Source organism: Oreochromis niloticus, linkage group LG12 (assembly GCF_001858045.2).
Source record: "Oreochromis niloticus isolate F11D_XX linkage group LG12, O_niloticus_UMD_NMBU, whole genome shotgun sequence".
Taxonomy (NCBI): domain Eukaryota; kingdom Metazoa; phylum Chordata; class Actinopteri; order Cichliformes; family Cichlidae; genus Oreochromis; species Oreochromis niloticus.
This window is the reverse complement of record NC_031977.2, coordinates 24,921,900-24,941,914: the sequence shown is the minus strand read 5'-3', so window position 1 is coordinate 24,941,914 and position 20,015 is coordinate 24,921,900. Positions and strand designations below refer to the sequence as shown.

At 40.6% G+C, this 20,015-nt stretch overlaps 1 protein-coding gene across 2 annotated transcripts; it reads left to right on the top strand.

Annotated features, from left to right (window-relative positions):
- Positions 1–10,130: 10,130 nt before the first annotated feature.
- LOC100696201 (secretory carrier-associated membrane protein 1) lies at positions 10,131–20,015 on the top strand. Of its 2 annotated transcripts, XM_025897006.1 has the most exons (10): positions 10,131–10,342; positions 11,186–11,266; positions 11,505–11,615; positions 13,213–13,224; positions 13,541–13,652; positions 14,327–14,455; positions 14,767–14,926; positions 15,315–15,416; positions 15,511–15,628; positions 17,186–20,015. In XM_025897006.1, exons 1-10 carry the CDS (start codon positions 10,286–10,288, stop codon positions 17,345–17,347), a joined length of 1,044 nt encoding a protein of 347 aa, XP_025752791.1. In that variant the 5' UTR covers positions 10,131–10,285; the 3' UTR covers positions 17,348–20,015. The 2 variants fall into 2 exon arrangements, with proteins under 2 accessions (XP_025752791.1, XP_003451151.1); XM_003451103.5 differs by lacking the exon at positions 13,213–13,224 and having other exon boundaries at positions 10,133–10,342.

Below are 20,015 nucleotides of genomic sequence, written 5' to 3'. Positions count from 1 at the left end.
CGTAATGGTAATCTTACTGTACATAGACCGACATATGATACTTGTTTCTATGTGTAATCTGGCCAAAGGTGAAAGGACTCCAGGAGGCATTTTCTGAGACCCAATTTGCCTCTGGAAATATTAAAACATGGATCTAAAATCAAGAAACAATTCACACTTTAATTGCATTATATTCAGGAAATGTAAATGTGATGTTTAAACTATAATATTACTAAAGATTTTGTGCATGAAAACTCTAAGAAATGCAAAAAATGTCCAAAGAAAACTTAATGTGTTTTTTCATTTATTCTATCAGGATGCATCAATTTAATCTTAGCTGTATATTCACATTTACAATACTTGTGATGCAAAGCGTGATGACTAATGTCTGTGTTTGTACCTCTGAAAAAATAATGTTACACACACAGCTGGACTAAAGGTAAATTGAAAATGGGAGCATACAGTTTTAAAATGTGTACAAACGTCCTCACTAATTAATGCCCTCTGTATAATTCCAGCTATAGTTTCTCCCTCCACTTTGTCAACTATCAAATAAAGGATAAAAACTCCATAAAAAGTACATCAGGGCAATTTGAGCAAATAAAAGGAGACATTTAATAATTCAACAGTTTGGTCGAAGAGCAAAGGAAAGGAAAGCTTTGTATTAAAGCTGCAGTAGGCTTTGAAACAAGCTTTTTTACAATGTGATAAAATTAAGAAATTAATCTGCGCATTCAGTTAATAACTGGGTTTGATCTATGCGCGTGTGTGAAATAAGAGGAATCTGACCTCCAAGGCAATCCCAGACTAACTAATGGCACCCTGAGCTAAGCTAATATTTCATCATCACCTAGTCAGTGTGAGAATGATCTTGATGCTATTAGCAGCCCTAATGGCTAAATACTCCGGCGCTGCTAAAGAGGAGCCCGCCACAGACACACTTAGCATCCGTTGGCTCGTTTAGCATGGACATAAATGAGTGTGTGAAATGAAGACATGAGAGGGATTGGCACACCAGTGACCCCTACATATATACTCGCACGTATACAGACACATGCACCACCACACACAAGCGTGGACATGGTGACCCCTACACAGTTGATGAGACGCGAGCTGATATGCGAGTCAGACGGAGCCACATTTGTAAAAAGCGATAGCCAATTACAGCAGCGCAGGCTGGGGGATAATAGCCTGCCTGTCAGGCTCTGTGTGCTGTATATGCGAGTGCATGTATGTGTGTGTCTCTGCCCGAGCACGCAGTACCCAAGAGTGAATATCGGGTTCCTATTCTCATCTATTTGCCCTATATCTCCATTTCTACGATATTAATTTCAGAGCAGTGCTGCAGCACAGGGCCTAGGTCATTAGCGTGATTCATCAGGGGTTCATCCAAAATGGGTATGAAAAAGACGAAAGAGTAAGCCATGTCTACCAAAATGGGAGGCATATTTCTGTAAGATTTCAGCTCTATGGAATAATAGGGAGGTTTTTATTCATAACACTCTCTATCCCTACAAATGATGTATAATACTAGATAATGCAGAATATAAAGATGGAAGATAAAAAGATGGGTGAAATGTACACAGAGAAAGAATGGGTGACACAGATGGTATATTATCTCCTGCACCGTGTACAACGCCTCAGAGGACTCAAACGATGCAAAATCGTGAATCACAAATACTTGCCAAGCCACGGAGCTCTGTCATAGAGACGTTGTATGTGAGATGCAGTGAAGGCAGAGGGAAATAGGCAACACCGGGGACACTGGTTTGAAAGCTCAAACATCAGTGCTTGTCCTGTACTTTCCATAGACACATGATCTCCTCAAGGACTTGGCCCTGTCAGCCACAGTGGCCAGCCACCTGAAACAAAGGAATGATAGACTATCAGAGGAAGGGAAACTGTTCAAGGGAATGGTGTGGATTTAGTGGTCTAGTGCTGACACATGGCTTTGAGCATGGTAGAAAAGCACTTTAACTCTTGAGTGCTTTTATCACATGTACACACCCCATAAAACATAGGTTTGTGTCGCAGCATAGCTCACACACACACACACACCGAAGCACATATAACGTATACATAAGCCTATCTCAGAAGGAGGAAGGTTGTCGGACTGAACCAAATGTTTTTCATTTGTTTTTTTATTGAACAATTTAGTGTATAAGCATCCTCTCCATGCTGTCATCATTGCAAAAGTAAATTATTTAAAAAGACTGCAGAAGGACGTGAAAAAAAGCTTGTAAAACCGCTGGAAATGTTGAAAGTTCACATCACGGGTGGCATAACACTACCACTTCACTAGGTTTATACTTCCCATAAAATCCACGGAAAGGTTCAAGCAGTCATTTGCTCCTAGTGTGATGACACCATATAGCAACATAAAAGAATTTTAACCTGACCCATTGTTAAAGTGTTGAGCCTTTTTTCTTCTCTGAGAGCAGTAACCGGATCTCGTTTTTGTTATCAGCATTTGCCGTATTTCAGCTGTAAACAAATTGCAACGGAGAGACAGAGAGGGATCCTTGTGGACACACATCCAACAAAGCTCTTGTATTTAGAAATGCATTTTCCCTTCTGTTCCCTGCCATCTTATCATTTCCATAAAATCAAATCAAAAAGAAAGGGAGGGAAAGCAAAGACCCAACAGAACTAAAACACACACTGCGAAATTGTTATGGTGTTGCTTTTTATAGCTTTGCTGGATGGATTTTAAAGCAGTTCTCTATAAAATTTCATTAGGACAAATAAATGATTTTTTTCAATAGCTGGCAGCATGCACACACATGAATTTTAAATCTGTTGAGAAGCTGCAAACAGTTTCTTCTTGTATATATTTATTTGTATTGTGACACTGGAGAAGAGTGCAGGGACAATACAGTGATTTATGAAGGGTTTGACAATATTAATTTTCATCAACAAGCTACCCTTGTACATTCATATACATAATTCATATGTACTTAAAAGAAATCCCAGATTGGGGCTATAATGCTGAAAACAAACAATGAAGTTAGACCGTATCCTATGTGATATTCCCCTCTCTCCTATTCATCTCCGTAATAGAGATGCAAGCTCCGTAATGCTCGCTGGGAGCCAAGCATGAGATTGAGGATTTCTCACACACCATGCATTATTCATAGTCCAGAGCAACAGAGTGTGTAAGATGAGAATTACACAGCATGAAGAGAACAGGGGAGAGGGGACCGAGGGAAGGAGAGGGGGAGAGGGGAGGAAGGAGAGAGGAGCAAAGGTGAGAGACGGTGTGGAAGAGAAAGAGATAAAGGAGACGAAAAAAAAGAGCGAGATAGTGGACACTGTCAGATCTTCATTTCCTATCCCTTTCAGGTTAACCCCAGGACTGTTTCTTGAGTTTGTGAACAGTGGGGTGTAGGAAATGAATATGGAAGCAGGAGCCCAGATAGCTCAACCAGATTGGCTCACAATTTGCATTTGTTAAATGTGCATCTTGTGAGTTGGTTTGTATTCTGAGCACAAACTGAATGGTGAGCAGGAAATTTCAGGGTTCTGTTACGATTCGTGTCCGGCCTTCGTTCTTCATAATGAAAAACAGTGGGAAGTGAGTCAGGGTTGGAATTGATTTGTTTAAACAATGGAAATGAAACAAAGTAGGAGGCATGGACCAAAATAAGAGGCATGCTATCTAAAATGAAAGCTAGAGACCAAGAAATTGCAAGATTGTGGTTGATACAATTTAACAAATGGCTTGTACAGAATGATATAGAGCATTTTTCATCAGAGTAATTGGAAGATGGATAAAAACACATTTTACGTGTACTACAGTGCAAAATTATACCTGTGCCGACATACATTAGGCTGACCAATAAACTCTGTGCATGTAGTTCACATCTCAGAAAGTTAATGCTAAAAAAGCCCGATGCATCTGTCCAGTCTAAGTGTAATTCATCAGCAGCCATTTTCTAATAGAAATTATTAAATCAAAGAAGAATGTGTAATATGAAACAGCAGCAATAAAACGTTTTGTTGTTGTTCTGATGACCCCATTTGGTGGGGCTGAGAGCCTTTCTACAAAACGCTAATGTTATTAGTATGCTTAGTTAATGAAATATTGTATTATATATTTTTTCTTTCCAACCTAAATATGCGTGCATGACTGTGAGTGTGTGTGTGTGTGTGTATGTGTGTGTGTGTGTGTGTGTGTGTGTGTGTGTGTGTGTGTACATCTCTCCACAGATGCAGTCTTAATGACAAGAATGTGACGGTTACTGGCTTTTTAGCTTCCCAGTGATGAAAAGCCAGTATTAATTTAGGCTACAGATTTCATTTGTTCCGAACAGGAAAAACAATATAAATCACTTTTAGAGTGATTAGAGAGAGGGTTAGATTAATCCAGGCCTGATTAGGGCATTATGCTGGCTTGTTATGGACACACAGGGTGACTGACGGTAATTACTGTCTGTAATAGGAGAGCACACACTCTGTCAAGGCATGAGAGCCACGGGCACAGTGTATGTGAATTCATGTGTGTGCAGTTATGTACTGTATGTGTGTGACTGACTGACTGACTGAAACTGGGATTGAAAATGTTTGATTTTCACCAATTACACACTGAAATATGTAGACTGCATGGAGGCAGATCATGAAGCGAGAGCAGCCTCGTGTGAGAGGCAGACAGAGGTACTGTGAGGAGTATACGGGGAGAGGTGAAAGAGTCATTGCTTTGTTTATGATTATTGATATCCTTAGACAAACATATTCACCTGGATAATAAAAACAGATGGCAGGTAGGTTAAGGCAAATATTACCGTGCAGAAAATTAGAGAGGTGCTAAATCAGCAAATCGAACCTCACAGTTTGGCAACACACACACACACACACACGTCCAATCCATAAAAGCAATACAGACAAAATCTAAGGGGAATTTCTACATTTGAAAAAAAAAATGCTGCATAAAAATAAATGGCTACCCCGATTAATCACAATCAATTTCACATCCTTTTCATGCAAAGATACAAGTTAAATGCAACTTTAATTTTCATTTCTTACAAGCTGCATTAACACAGAAGTTGTGTGACTGCCATTAGGAAGCATCGAGCAGATTCAGCAAAGACTCTGCCAATATTGTCTTTATTACGGGGAATTTCCTGCAGGTGTGAAGCTAAATATCTTTTACAGTTTGGAAGCAGACATAAGGCACTCAATGAGATGTGTCCCATTAAAGGCATGGAAAATAACTATGCATATTTAGCAGGACACTGCACAGCTCTCTTCCAGCTGCGCACTGGCACCACCAAAGAACTCAGTCTCTCTCGTCATGTTCTTTTTCTCCTTCTTCCCGTTCTTCTTTCTCCTCTTTTTTTTATGGCAGCAATTGTTCCTTTTCATCACATCATTGGTTGAAAAAGAACTTTAACACGCTGTTGGCTCAGCAAGAGCTCCACATGATTTGATAGGCTGAGAGCCCTCTGTCTCTTTGGGCTGTAAAACAACAGTCTAGAAGCTTGTTTTATGAGTGCACGCCTCTGCTCTTTGCATGTTTATGTCAAATATTTGGAACAAATGGCATCCATTGACTGGAACAACACAGATAAATCTAGTCAATTCACAGGCAAAGAGAACAGCACAGGCCACCGAGAAAGTGGCCCACTTGATGGCTGACAAGAGGAGTGCTTGCATTATTCAATTAATACCTGAAAGGGTACATTTTATGCAGCATTTACAAAAGCATCCACTAGTCAACGTACGCAGAGCGCACATAAATACACAAACACACACATACTCTCACACAAACACAGGGAGTTGTGTTTGCATCCTGGGAAAAGACTGGACTCCCCTTCCATTTTGCCAAATCAAATATACAGTGAGAGCAAGCTAAAAGGCACTTTCAATCAGCCGCTCTGGGTCTGTCTGTCAATCTGGGAACAACAACAATCTAGCCTACTTGGAGTGGTCTAGTCAACATCCATTCCCCAATAAATTCAATCAGTGATGCTTTGTGTGTGTGTGCGTGTGTGTGCAGACACATGTGGGTGTGCATCTAGGTGCAAGTGTTTATGAGAATGGCAGAGCGAAGGAAAGCAACGATTTCTGACAGGGTTGTTTTAGAACAACAAAATATATCTTTAAAGTTATGTCTGCATGTATAGACAAAGTTGAATATTTAAGGAAAAATATAGACACGTCCAAGGTGGGCAATGCTGTAGATACAGAAGTGAATGAATTTTACTTTGACGGCATTTCTATTCCTCACTCGAAGCGACAGTAGGAATCTCTAGTTCACCAAATAATCTTAGAAAGCCAAGTAGCAGAGTTAACAGGCCTGAGCTAATGACATTGATGTGGAGGGCTGCACGCTGGAGTGATTGTCTGACTGCCTGAGACCCAAAAGAAGCACTAGCAGCCTCATCATGGACCCGCACTCTCATTATTTGGCCACAAATGGAAATGCAAATCGCTCGCTTTGCTGCGGACGCCTCAAATTTATTAAACTAAAAGGTTTAATTTCCATTTTTCTCTGCATCAGCTTTATTTATAAATGTCGTGCCCTATGAAGACCCTGTTATTTTCTCCCACTCCTGCAGGCTCTTAACAAATCTGCTCATTAATATGGAAATGGAGAATCAATCGCTTTTCCGGCGACAGAGGGCTGTTTCCCTCTGCGGTGTGTAATGTGTTCTGACTGGTCATCAGCACAAACAAACTCGCATGCATACACACAGCATACATAAAGCCATAATACCCTATATCTATATACAGTATATCTCCAGCCCTATATTTGGATAAGCATAACAGATCGTGCATTGTATTTGACCATCTAGTCACAACATCAGTTGAATACTGAGTTTTTTCAGCCCCTTTAGACATTGTCAGGCCATTGCCAGAATGGCACCAGATGTTGCGGCATTAATAAGCCATAATATCAAGTGCTGCTTATCCAACCTTTCAGAGCCCTAAAATAACACTCATAGACCTTAATGAGATCTAATTATGCACAAGGTTCTTATTCAGAGCAATATGACGATAATTGCATCCGTGGCTTTTTACACTTGGTCGTCATGTTGGCCAGTAAATTGCTTCTGTTTCTCCCTCACCGTCTGTTTGTCCGCCCTTCTCCTCGCTCTCTCTCTCCCCTTTCTCTGTCTCCTTTCCTGTCTTTCTACAGTCAACAGTGTGGAGTGAACTATCTCACCTATCCACTCTGGTCTGCGACCTAATGAACATTTCTAAATGGCCATGACCAGCTGGTTAAGAGACTAATGTAGCAGCTATTAGCCAAAGTGGTTGTTTCCTCACAGAGTCATCTATGGAAAGCAGCATTAGAGGGCCAGTGGACAAGTGGACACGGACAGACAGATCCCTCTTTTCACACCTTTTTCCTCCCCTGTACACACATATACAGTACGTCCAGTTTGCACATCCTGGCACAGCATGTTTATCTTTCACATTCTACAGCAAACAAACCATGTGACGTATTTTCAACCCACAGAGCATTAGAGCTTATTAGGTCCACAAGGTGTGATTGTATGTGTGTGTGTGGGTAGGTGGGTGTGTGTGTCTTATTAGGAAAATTCAGTTTCACTCAAGGTCTCAGCACTGCGGTTGCAGACCACTGGCCATTGATTATTCATAGACTCTGTGATTGGGTCCATTAATACAAGATTAGGGGAGGAACCGATGCTCATTTATGTGTGTGTGCGTGTGTGTACTGAAGTTGAATTGCAATGAATTCTCACTTTGTGTTTATCTAGAGTTCATCCACACAAACATTATATAGGTACAGTATATAAAGCAAAAAAGCACATTAACTTGCCATGAAAGTGTTTAGCTGCTTATTAACAAAAACCCATTAGTTTAATTTAACGGTTGTATGATAAGCAGCTATAAAACTAAAGAAACGTGCTGTCTTTGTTTAAAAATGAGCAGCTGAATTCAAACAGTGAAAAGGGAATATTTTAACCACCATCATTTACAACATACTGTAAGATTTCAACCTAATAGCATTTGTTCTTCAATTGAAACTTAATCTGGGTAAATGGTGCTTAAATGTTTAAATCACATTTACAGGCTGTCAACTGATCTGATGTTCTTCACATGGTCACCCTTGGTTTGAATGAAAATAAATTGATGGAAAATGAGAAAGGATTCTGCAAAACGGGTTGAAGAGACCTTTTGGATCGTAGCTCCCCCAAGTGGGCATTTTTGACATATAACTGAATCTTCAAGCCAGTGAAGAAAAACACACACGCACACACACCACAGGAGCTCTCAGGGGGGCTGATACTTCTTATATGTGGACAAGAGAGATAAAATGATTTCCAGTAAATTGTCTGGGATTGCTCCAGATAAAGAGGTCACTGTTACTTATCATGAAAAAGGCAGTCTAGGTTTTCCTCTCTACTTCTTTCACACAGGCACAAGCGACCAAGTGAGCAGCAGACACTTCCATATATCACCATCCTCATCATCATTATCATCATTAACGTAATCATCATAATCATCAAGTAGAGGAGATTGCGTTGGTATTTGACCTACAGGAGCTCAAATATTGTAGTTTACTGAATGATCACAAGGATGATGTAAGAAAAAAAATCTTTTCTTGTCTCACATTAGCCCGGGTGTGCAGGTTTTGCCTTTTAGTTCCACTTTTGCGCTGAGGTGTGAAGTTTTAATTTGGGAAAACATTCTCATCAGTACATCGAATTAAAGATTTGGCCATTACATCTTACAAAGGTAGAAACTGTAAAACTCAAGTAAAAGCAGCCATAAGTTTAGGTTGACTTCTTTGTTTGGCAACTGAAAAAAAACTAATTAAAAAAACGAATTTATTGTATGGTTATGTGGGTATAGGCATGCTATGAAAATAATCTTGAGAGCTTAAAAGTAATAACTAATTTCAAAGTACTGCACTGAAAGCAACATGGCATTACTGAAAATGTAATTCAGTGCAGAAGAAATTAGAAAAGTATGGTGCACTTGAAATAAAAGCAAAAGGTCGGTTTCTTTGGGTCATTCTTAGTTATTAATTATTTACAGATAATAAGAAAAGCACCAATGTTGTAGTGGGTCAAAGGTTTACAATTGTATTTAATAAGTGAAAAAGACTTGTTGCATGTGATGAGGCGGTTAGCATTGTTGCCTCACACCAAAAAGGTCTTGGGTTTAAATCCACTGCCTGGCTTGGGCCTGGGTCTGTGACAGACTAACTGTCCAGGGCAAATTTTGTATCCCACCTCTCAGTCCCATGACAACTGGAATAGGCTCCAGCCTCACCACAACCCAGAAAATGATAAATATGGATGGATGGATGGATGGAGCATCCATTTCAATGTATATGTGCAAAACGTAGGAGAGTACGCACACACAGAAAGAAACATATAACTAAACTATCATCATCCCAGCAGACTAATCAGCGCCATCTAACCACAGCTGACAGGTTGGCAGGTGGAGGGTGGAAGGTACTATATAAGCACTAATTCACTTACAATATGTTAATATTTGTGAAATAATTTCGAATAATTCAGTAAAAATTCATTAAAAACAAGGGACCGTTTTTGAGTGAATGTGCCCCACTCTGCTGATAATGGCATATTTGAGCAATCAAAAAAGTCAAAATAAACAAAGAAAAAAGCGAATATTAAAATTCAAATAGATGCTCCAATGGGTTAAGTACAGTAATCCATGATATGGAGTCTATAATGTAGATTACTTCTGGTAAATTTCCTTATATTATTAGTCATAGAATTGTTCAGCATGCAGAGGGATCCTGTGTTCTGCAAACAGTAAATAAACATCTGTTTACTTACATGACATCAAACAAATTGTCATAAAGGCAGGCAGTTGCTTTTCAGCGTATAGTTTGAGGACTGGATGAACTTTGTAATCAGTAAACTCTCATGTAGTGTGTTTTGCACATTGTACTCTGGAAATATGGAGACTGAATGCAACACGTGAACTTGTAATCGTCCATGTTTAAGTCTCAAATACTCACACACAGTCCAATACACAAATACAGTACATAACAATACAATACACCAGAGGTGTCTCGTAGAGTGCACTGCACCTTTGTGTTCAGAGGTAGCGCACCTGCCCGGGCATCATGCTGTCCGCGGTGCTGAAACAGTGACGTAGACCGTTCTGTTAATCACGCATCCTCTCTTCTCCTGCCATTTTTGTGCTACTGGCTAACTTGCTAATCAAGGGGTCTCCATCAGCAGGAGGCGGAGAAGACTGCAGGCGACAGAGAGAAGCAGTCAAATCAAAGGACCTGAGCCTTCCCTGGAGAATCGGGGAGTTCCCGCACACAGGAAACTCTTGTTAGAAAGGCTACACAATGTCCGATTTCGACAGCAACCCGTTCGCAGACCCGGATTTCAGCAATCCTTTTCAGGTAGCTGACACGGCTAGCTAGCAAGCAAGCAAGCTAGTATACGCTTGAAAACCCACTGAGGCCAATCTCACTTTAGCATCCCTGCTTGCAGAATGAGCTAATCATCAAATTTTATACCTAGATAGTTTTGTAGAGGGGGTGCCGAATAATTACATGGTCACAACGCACTGTTGCTGGGGATATCTATTGTATTCGAATTTAAAGGAATTATGTCATTAGAGAACAAAGACACATTATGTCAACGTTAGCTAGCTGGGTAGCATTAGCTCTGCCCACCGTCTGTAAACACTTGCTGGCCGCTGCTAGCTTGATGGACAGTTTACCGGCTGGCTAGCTTAGGACAGGTGCATTTTTGTGCTCATATCACAGTGTGTTGTGTACTTTCACAGTATCCAGTAAACATTTGGCTGCCTTTGCAGTCATGTAGACTAATATTTTGGAAATACCGACATTGTACATCTGTTTTCGATGTTAAGCAAGGGAACAAGGTGTGAATTTCTGCTACAGCTTGCATTTTATTCCACCTTTTATAAACCACACGCTTCCAGAAATCTTAAGGCTTTAATTTCAAGCAACTGTTGACTCCCCTTTACTTGAAGCTGTGTTTATCAGGGTGTTTTAACTTGCGCGTTTTTAGCTTTTCACAAAACATGGTGGAAAGCCTTAATATTAGTAGAATACCATCATTAAAGTGATACATTTACATGTTGTTTATGAAAACTTCTCACAGCTGATTTTCAGGAAACTAAAGGCCGTCTAACGGTATCCAGTGAATGAAGCTTTTGGTCTTGCAGTTGTAGTTTTAACTCCCTAAATTCCTATGTGGACCTCTCTGCCCTGTAGGATCCTTCGGTGACCCAGGTGACACGATCTGCCCCTCCTGGTGGTCTGGAGGAGTATAACCCCTTCACAGACGCCAGAACGGTCAGCTTTACGGGCAACTTCATTGATGAGTAGTGTGCATGCATGCGTTTATGTGCTTCTTAGTCAGTGACCTCGTTTTTATCCCTTACCCTCATCCTCTTTCTCTCCTTCTCCTCCTCCTCCTCCTCCTCCTCTCAGTCACAGAGGATTTCAGTGACAAAATATGACTGTGGCCTAATTACACTTTTTCTTAATGCTTGCACAAATATTAACATAGAGAATCTCTGCTGGGTTACAGGCAGCCCCAAGAAATGCCCCCAAATCTACTCCAGCACCTTCCCAGAACACACAGCCTGCCATCATGAAGCCCACAGAAGAGCCACCAGCTTACTCACAGCAACAGACTCAGGTAAAACACTCAGGAGCATTCATAAACGTGTTTCACATCCAGTTTTCTTCTCATTTTTTTGTTTCAGTTAGGTTGTCAACATGTTTTTGTCATTTGCAATTCAAACTAAACATATTTGGTTAGTCACACTTTTTTTTTCCTCGTCTTTCTACTCAGTTATTAGTATAAAAAGAGCCGTGAGTGTGTTATAGCCATTAAACATACAGTGCCCAACGTGCAAGTGCTGAAAAGTAATTGAAAACATGGCTGTGAAACATTTCTTGGGAAGCGGTGTGTTAACATTAATTAACATCTAGCTTGGACTTGATGAAGAGATGGAGTTGTTTGTAAGTATGAGAAGTAAAGAGGGTCAGAGTGCAAGTGAGGAAGATAAGAGAGAAAAATCTGTCAGACAGAGGTGGACATCAACAGCTGGATTTATTCTGTAAAAGCAGGCCTATACAAGAAAAATGGAAATGTAACCTGTTAGGCCAAGAAGCACAAATGTGTAGATCATTGCAAAATTCCTGTCTCTTCTTGTCCTGTTACATTCATCACGTCTTGTCTCGTTTATTTAACTGGAGCAAGTTCAGCACTAGATACAAACCGCTGAGGATACTCATTAACAGAAGGTCCAGAAGGCCTCAAAAAAATCAAAGAAAACTTTGGCTTGGCGGCGTTGTTTTTTCAGTCACAAATTTTATCTGTGAAGAATGATGGAGGTTTTGTTATTGGGGGACATATGGCTCCCAAGGGAACTCTAACTCTGACATTAATCTTTGATTTTTTTGCTGACAGAAGCAACGGGATGAACCTGAATTTACAGTCAAAGCAGCTAAAATGCACTTTAGAGGGAAGATGTTGAAGTTTCCACAGACTAAAGACTTTTCTGAGAGATTAATTTACTGGTTTGAGAAGAAACTCAAGGGAGTCAACTAGGACTGTAGAACTTAAACATTATTAATAGAAATACTGCTTATGTTTTTAAGAGCTACTTTAAACAGTTAATCACATTCTTTGAAAATAAACTAGTATTTTTAATCTTGCTGAAATAAGTGGTACTTTGCACATCTTACACACAGTGCTGGATATGTTTGAAAACAGTGGCTAATGTTAGCAGTCTCACCGACAGCAGACGTCTTTCCTTACATGTCTGTGCAGAATGTAGTTGTACATTTTTCCAATCAAGTGGTTATAAGCTACTGTACTCTTGACACAGCCTACATACGAGTGGGCTGCAAACTCACACTAGTTTGCACAGCTGTCTGTCTCATTTCCCACCTGCTTGTTTACAATTTCCCATCAGAGAAAGAGAGAGGCGCTGCTTTCTGTGGTGGGTCGCTTAGTTAACCAGCATTTCTGTTGCAGACTAGCAAAAGCAGCAGTGTTCAAATATCCTTTTTTTAGCTAGCTCTGTAGATCCCTGTGTACAAAAAAGAAGAGTTGAAGGTGGCTAGCGAGTCCCAGAGAACCTAGACTTTGGGCTCTATTTGTTAAAGGTGATGAAAATTGCAAAAGAACCAAAAATGTGCAACTGTCCCCATACCTGCAACACTACAACACTTTGTCTTTTCCTCTTGTTCTTCATATACTTATCTGATTTCTGATGGCCCATCAGCAGCGTAATGAGGTACTGCCTTTTCATTTAATGTTTCCTGCACCCTTTCATGTCACTGTCTTGAATAGTATGGATCCATTTAATGCCCCTTTTCCACCTGTAGCATCACTTTAGAGTTGTATAGAACTAGCTGTTAGAGGCGAGTGAGTGAACTGCAGTTGTTGATAAGTTTTCAAATCAGAGCCCTTATTTTCCCTTGTTAAACTAACATGTCTGAGCTTTCCCTGAGTGAAAAATCCTTTACTTACATCATTGGACTTCATGTCATATTGGACCTCTGTCAGATGTTGGATTGTGAGCTTTAAGATCACATCTGTGTTTGTCTCAGGACCAAGCGCGTGCTCAGGCTGAGTTGTTGAGAAGGCAGGAGGAGCTGGAGAAGAAAGCAGCAGAGCTCGATCGTCGAGAGAGAGAGTTACAGTCCCATGGAGCCGTAGGAGGTCAGTCAGTCCATCAGTTACCCATTTGAATCACTCACATGCTTCAACCTCAAAGTCTGAATTCTGGGTCCCACTCAGAGCTGGACTAGCAACAGCGCTGATCTAAAAGTTGACTTCTTACCTTGACACTAACATATCAGGTGTGGCACACAATTTGTGAAGAGCATTTTAATTCTGTGCAGGTGCAGTATTACATAAGTATGGAACAGTAAATGTTCCAGTTTAAGTTTTGCATTGAGCCAAAAAATCTCCAGGTGATCAAATGGACCAAAGTGTGTTGCTGTGTGTGGTGCAGGATGGAGCTATTGATCTTAGTGAATGTCCGATTCACAAAATGGGAGACTTAATACAAGTTGCATAAAATAAATAAATGGTGATTGACAAACACGGAGTTTTAAAATGTAAAAAAAAGTATTTCTCTGTATTTGAATTAAGAAGGCATTATGTTATAGTGGATGTTCATGTTTAAATGTACAAAGGACAAATCTAATTGAAGTAGAATTGAATAGACTGAATGAAACATGTCAATCACTCATACTTTATTCACATTTACTAATTGTAGGATAATGTCTGTGGTGATAATAACGTGTAACATATTTTTCTGGCTTGTTAAGATTCTTGCAAACAAATCTGTTAGTATCAACATCCAACAAGTGCATCGTTTCTTCACGCAGGGCGGAAGAACAACTGGCCTCCACTGCCAGAGAAGTTCCCTGTTGGTCCATGTTTTTACCACGACATTGCAGTGGACATTCCTGTAGAGTTCCAGAAGACCGTAAAGATTATGTACAACCTTTGGATGTGTAAGTGGACCATTTAGCACACCTCATCAATTTCTTTCAATATTAACCACATCAAGCGGGTCTACAAGACCTCGTGATGCACGTCACTTAAGAAACATCAACTCAGGGCTCGCAAAATCGCTAGCCCGACGTCCCGGAACTAGCGATATCTCCGGTCGGGCGACCAAAATCTATCTCAGGATTTTGGACGTCGGGCTAGCGATTTTGCAAGCCCTGCAACCGTTTGCTCATTCACAAGAATCTGTATAGAAAATGTTGCGTAGTATACGTTTAGGTTTAATCTGAGGTTCTTTGTCATCTTTGTTTATCAGTCCATGCAGGCACGCTCTTTGTGAACATGTTTGGCTGTTTGGCCTGGTTCTGTGTGGATCCAACTCGTGGCGTAGATTTTGGCCTGGCTATGCTCTGGTTTCTGCTTTTTACCCCATGTTCTTTCGTCTGCTGGTACAGACCGCTTTACGGGGCTTTCAGGTAAGCTGAAACATGAAAAACCAGAAAAAAAGTCCCCTTACAGAAAACCTGTGTGCCCAGAAGAATGAGCTCAAACAGCATTTCTCAAACATCACAAACTCTGAGCTTCTATTAAAACTGCATTAAAACTGCACTTTCCTTTTAACATACATAAATTAACTTAAGATAAAGTTAATAGTTTTCCAAATATGAAACTGGTAAAAAGAGTTGGGCAGCTGACATTGCCATGTTCTTACCGTGCACTCGACTATTTCACGCATAAAGGCTTTGAGAGAATGAGGGAAGGATTAAGTAATTAATGTTTAATGGAGGATGAACTAGTGGCACAGTTTGACTTTATTCCCTCCACATTGCTCTCTTACCGTTTCTTTTTTTTTTTCCACCGTAGGAGCGACAGTTCGTTCCGCTTCTTTGTCTTCTTCTTCGTCTACATCTGTCAGTTCGGAGTTCACGTTCTACAAACCATTGGCATCACTGGTTGGGGAACATGGTGAGTATTTTGTGCTTGAGCTGATCCAGGCACCGTAGATCAGTGTGCACTGAAGATCACATTGTCATCTTGGTTTTTTCCTTTGTCTTGCCAGTGGTTGGATTGCAGCTCTAACTGGCCTGAACACCAGTATCCCAGTAGGAATCATCATGTTACTCATCGCAGCCCTCTTTACTGCTCTGTCTGTGGGCTCCCTCATTATGTTTAAAAAGGTAACGCAACACAAAGACGGCATCCTTACAGTGACAAAGGATATTATTAGTAAAAGTTTTTACTGTGACAATATTGGAGAGAGGACATAGAGACACTGTAAAAGTGAGATGGGGCACTGTGAGAAATCTGTGGGAGAATTTTGGAATGCCAAAGATGGCAAGAGTGCCGAGCAAGTCGACAGCTGAAGCAGGAAATATGAGAGCCAGTTGGGCAGTGGCAGACAGATCTAATTGTAACTGTAGTAAAGAGTTAGGGTAGTGTACTCATTAGCATGGTATTTGTTGAAGTCCTCAGTTTGGAGGAGGCAGACACTGATAATATCTGCTCTCTGGATTGAAACCTAAACGAGGTCACGATGTTCTGTATTTCGCATTTTGGGCAAAGTCAGCAAATCAAATGTGAATGAAGATTCAGTCAATTCAGTTTTTATGTGTAGTTGACCTCCGAAATTAAAGTTATGGCTCGTTCCCCATTCATTTTAATTGGGGCCTTGGTTTTATTAGCTTAGAATAAGTGCCTGAAAATGTTGCCAGGATGGCTGCCAATAAGGAAGACTTGCTTCTACGAGGACTTAAGTGGACAGAGAAGAGGGAAACGTCTAGACCGAGGAAACTACAGCCCACTATTCAGGGGGCGACCGTGGCTCAGGGGGTTGGGAAGGGCACCTGTAACCGGAAGGTCGCCGGTTCGATCCCCGGCCTCTCTGTCCTGGTCGTTGTGTCCTTGGGCAAGACACTTTACCCTACCGCCTACTGGTGTTGGCCAGAGGGGCCGATGGCGCGATATGGCAGCCTCGCTTCTGTCAGTCTGCCCCAGGGCAGCTGTGGCTACAACCGTAGCTTGCCTCCACCAGTGTGTGAATGTGAGTGTGAATGAATAATGTCATTGTAAAGCGCTTTGGGTGCCTTGAAAAGCGCTATATAAATCCAATGCATTATTATTATTATTATTATTATTACTATGATTCTAAGTGGGCCCTTTAGTGTATCTCCTCCTTTCTCTCACTATAAATTTAATCCTTGTGATAGCTTAGAACAAAGAAAAAGAAGTTCAGTCTCCACAGTGTGTCTCAGTTTTTCTATTTGATAAAGAAATGTTCTTGTAGTAAATGAAACAAATATGTAAGTGTTGCTTTTTTGACTGTTAAATCAACAAAAGTTGAAGTTTTTATTAATTTGCAGAAAATGCTCTTTAAAATCTTTTTTTTGGTTTATAGTGAAAGATCAGAGAGTTTTTACTTTGCTGGTGTTTAAAAAAAAAAAAAAAAAAATCTGAAATTAATGCCACCCTCCACATTCTCTAGAGCTGTCCAGTGGACCAGATTGTATTTTTTTTCCAGCCCATTCTGGCCCCTTATGTTTGACACCCCTGGTCTACATCATCTTGTAGTGTGTTAGAAATAAGCAGAGTGCTGCACGCCAAGAAGAATCAGTGCTATGACTGGACAGGAAGAGAAGCATCTTTCCTATCGAGCATGCAGTGCTGTGCTGTAGTTCTTTTGGTAAATTTAAACCAAATAAATTGATTGCAACTAATTCCTTGTCTTCTTTCCACAGGTGCACGCGCTCTATCGCACCACCGGTGCTAGTTTTGAGAAAGCCCAGCAAGAGTTTGCAACCGGGGTCATGTCTAACAAGACCGTTCAGACTGCAGCTGCCAACGCTGCAGCCAATGCTGCGTCCAATGCTGCTCGCGGGGCCTTCAAAGCTCATCCATAAACAGATGTGGTACACGTGCTCAGTGCTCATTTCAACACACATACACACACACACGCATATACTTAAACACACACACGCAGACAGACAAAATGGAGATGCACAACTCTGGCCCTGCCGGTCCTCGGATCAAATTGATAATATTTGTGAATGTTTGCCCTGCGCCGACACACTTTGCTTAAAAAGTGTGAAGTAAAATAACGGAAAAAACGACCGGAGTTGTCCATCTTCACTTTAAACCATATATCAGCTCTCCTGTATCCACCTGGTCAGCTTTTCAGTCAGGTGACTATCTGCTCACATCCCACAAAACATCCAGCAAGTGACTCAAGGTGTGCTCCGCCTGTGTGAGATTTCATCGCACACGCTTGCGCACTCCTTTACTCTCCTTGTTCGTCTGTCCCCTCGAGGTGATCCTAGGTCAGGTAAAGGTCGCAGCTCGACCATACCTTATTTCTGTGAGGGTGATGACCCCCAAACAGCTTCCTGCCTGATAAATGAAAAGTGATCTGACCGTGGTGTTTTGCACATAGTTTGGTTTTCTTGCCCGTATACTGAAAGTGGCTGGGCCTCTGTGCGAATGTCTGCTTCACTCTAAGAAAATTGTGGCTCTGATTTCTTTCTCTTCGTTTTGTTTTTTTTTTTTTAATATAATCCAGTGCTCCGTCATTAAGCTCTGAAAGGTAAATTGTACCTTGTCCTATATCTGTGCTTCTGTTGTGAGACAAGTACCATTCTTGTTATAGTAAAAAACAAAACAAAAAAAAAATCACAAGAATAGGAAAATGTCTGTATGTTCTTATATAAGGACCTGCCCCCCCAACAACACCTGCCAGGTGACCGATTTTTTTCCTGCTCTGTGTGCTACTTTGATTGACAACGTGGGCTGGGTCAGCATCTCTAGATTTGACAGCATGATAGCGGCATGCATGTTTAGCACACCCAAGGTAGCTAAGTCTTTGGCAAAGTCATTCTTCCCACTTCCTTTTGGTCCCAGCCACAAGGAGCTGGTTTTCGGTGATTGTCTGCCTACTTATTCTCCCTCGGTTTTGCTGTGAGGGCTGTTTGCATGTCTCGGTGGCTGCCTGACAGAAGACGACGGTTAAGAGAAGAAAATTGGAGGGAAAAGGGGGATGAAAATTGGAAATATTAGCTTTTTTTTCCCCCCGTATGTGTGTATTAATGCAAAAACTGTGTGGCCCTCGGTTGTTTTTGTAGCTCCTCATACTCGAAAACTAACGCTGCTATGAATCTCAGAGGCGCTCGGTCGTGGCCTCCCGCTGTCGTGTTTCCTATCGAAAAGGATGCGTACCATTCATAGGGATCAGACCTGCCTTTTCTCACAGAAGAATCACTGTCCACAGTTCTGGACACTACCATTTTTCCTGAGATTAACCTGCATACATAAACTTGTAAAAAACATTGACACCGTGTATATGTACACTACATAGGCTAACACTCCATTTTTGTTTTCCTCTGTCAGTAGTGAATTACTGGCATTTGAAGTTTTATAGCCAAAATAAGTATTAATATAACCGAAGATTGGACTTGGGGTGACGTCACTACAATACACTAATTTATCTACAATAATAACAGTGTTATCCAGCACCAAGTTGTACAGACTACTGTCACTGATGTGAAATATGGATGTGGGTTTCTTTATTTATTTTTTTTCTTTGTGCTTTAGCACCTCTCATGATGTTGGTGACTGTGTGAAGATGTGCATGGCAGAAGACGGGTGATAACTGGCACTACTGTTATTAAAAATGTATAGCCTGAACTTTATCGTGGACGAAATGCTGTCAGTGTTAGCTAGCTGAGGCTCGGTGATTTGTCCTGAAAGAATAAGCCTAGATCTCTGCAGTATTCTTTTGATTTGGAGGTAATTTCATCGAAATTCATTGCACATTTCTTGTTTTATGTTGAACGTAGCGCAAGAGAAAACATGTTTTTATTTATGGTGTAATTTAAGCTGTTTGCATTTTGTTTCCTTTTTGTTTTTTTGGTTTGTGTGGGGTTTTTTTAATGACACCGTCATAGCATCAGCTAGATTTAAAGATTTTTTTTAAAGTGTTTAATGACTTTGCAACTTGACCTTGCAAGAGGTGTGCTTGTCGTACGAGGATGTGTGTTTATGGTTGGTATGAAAGAGGAAAAAAAATAAAATAAGCTCCCTCAAGTGTTATTCTATGTCCTGAAAAGCTGTGAGAAATCTACCAAATGTCCATACAGATTTGTTTTCAAATCTCAGTTTGTGATGTGATCCCTTTCCATGTTTTACTTTGAGGTATTCTTTTTCTTCCATACGCCCACATGAGTCCCATCTATCTATAGTTTCAAACAGTTGTTTTACAAAGCCATGCTGCAGTGGGTAATTTCTTGATGTATTTGATGAGCTGGTCAGCAGTACAGAACAATGTGTTTGAAGTTTGCCAACACAAAACTGTGTTTTGGACCTGTGACTATGTTATTTCACTGAATCAGAGAAAAAGAAAAAAAAAACTCATCCAGAAAGGGACACTTGTATATTTTGTAAAGTTGAAAAATTGATCCCCATTATCAAATCACGTGTAAAAAGAAGTAATGCACTCTTGTCTGGCCTTTGTCGCATGTGAAATAGTTTGAGTTTTGTATATTTATGGTATTAACATGAAATAAAATTTCAAAGAAA

Excerpts from the sequence above, each read along its gene's own strand:
- LOC100696201 (XM_025897006.1), top strand. The coding sequence starts at position 10,286 with ATGTCCGATTTCGACAGCAACCCGTTCGCAGACCCGGATTTCAGCAAT. Across the intron at positions 13,653-14,326 it reads GTCCCATGGAGCCGTAGGAG|GGCGGAAGAACAACTGGCCT; the intron begins GTCAGTCAGTCC and ends TTCTTCACGCAG. Across the intron at positions 15,417-15,510 it reads ATCACTGGTTGGGGAACATG|TGGTTGGATTGCAGCTCTAA; the intron begins GTGAGTATTTTG and ends TTGTCTTGCCAG.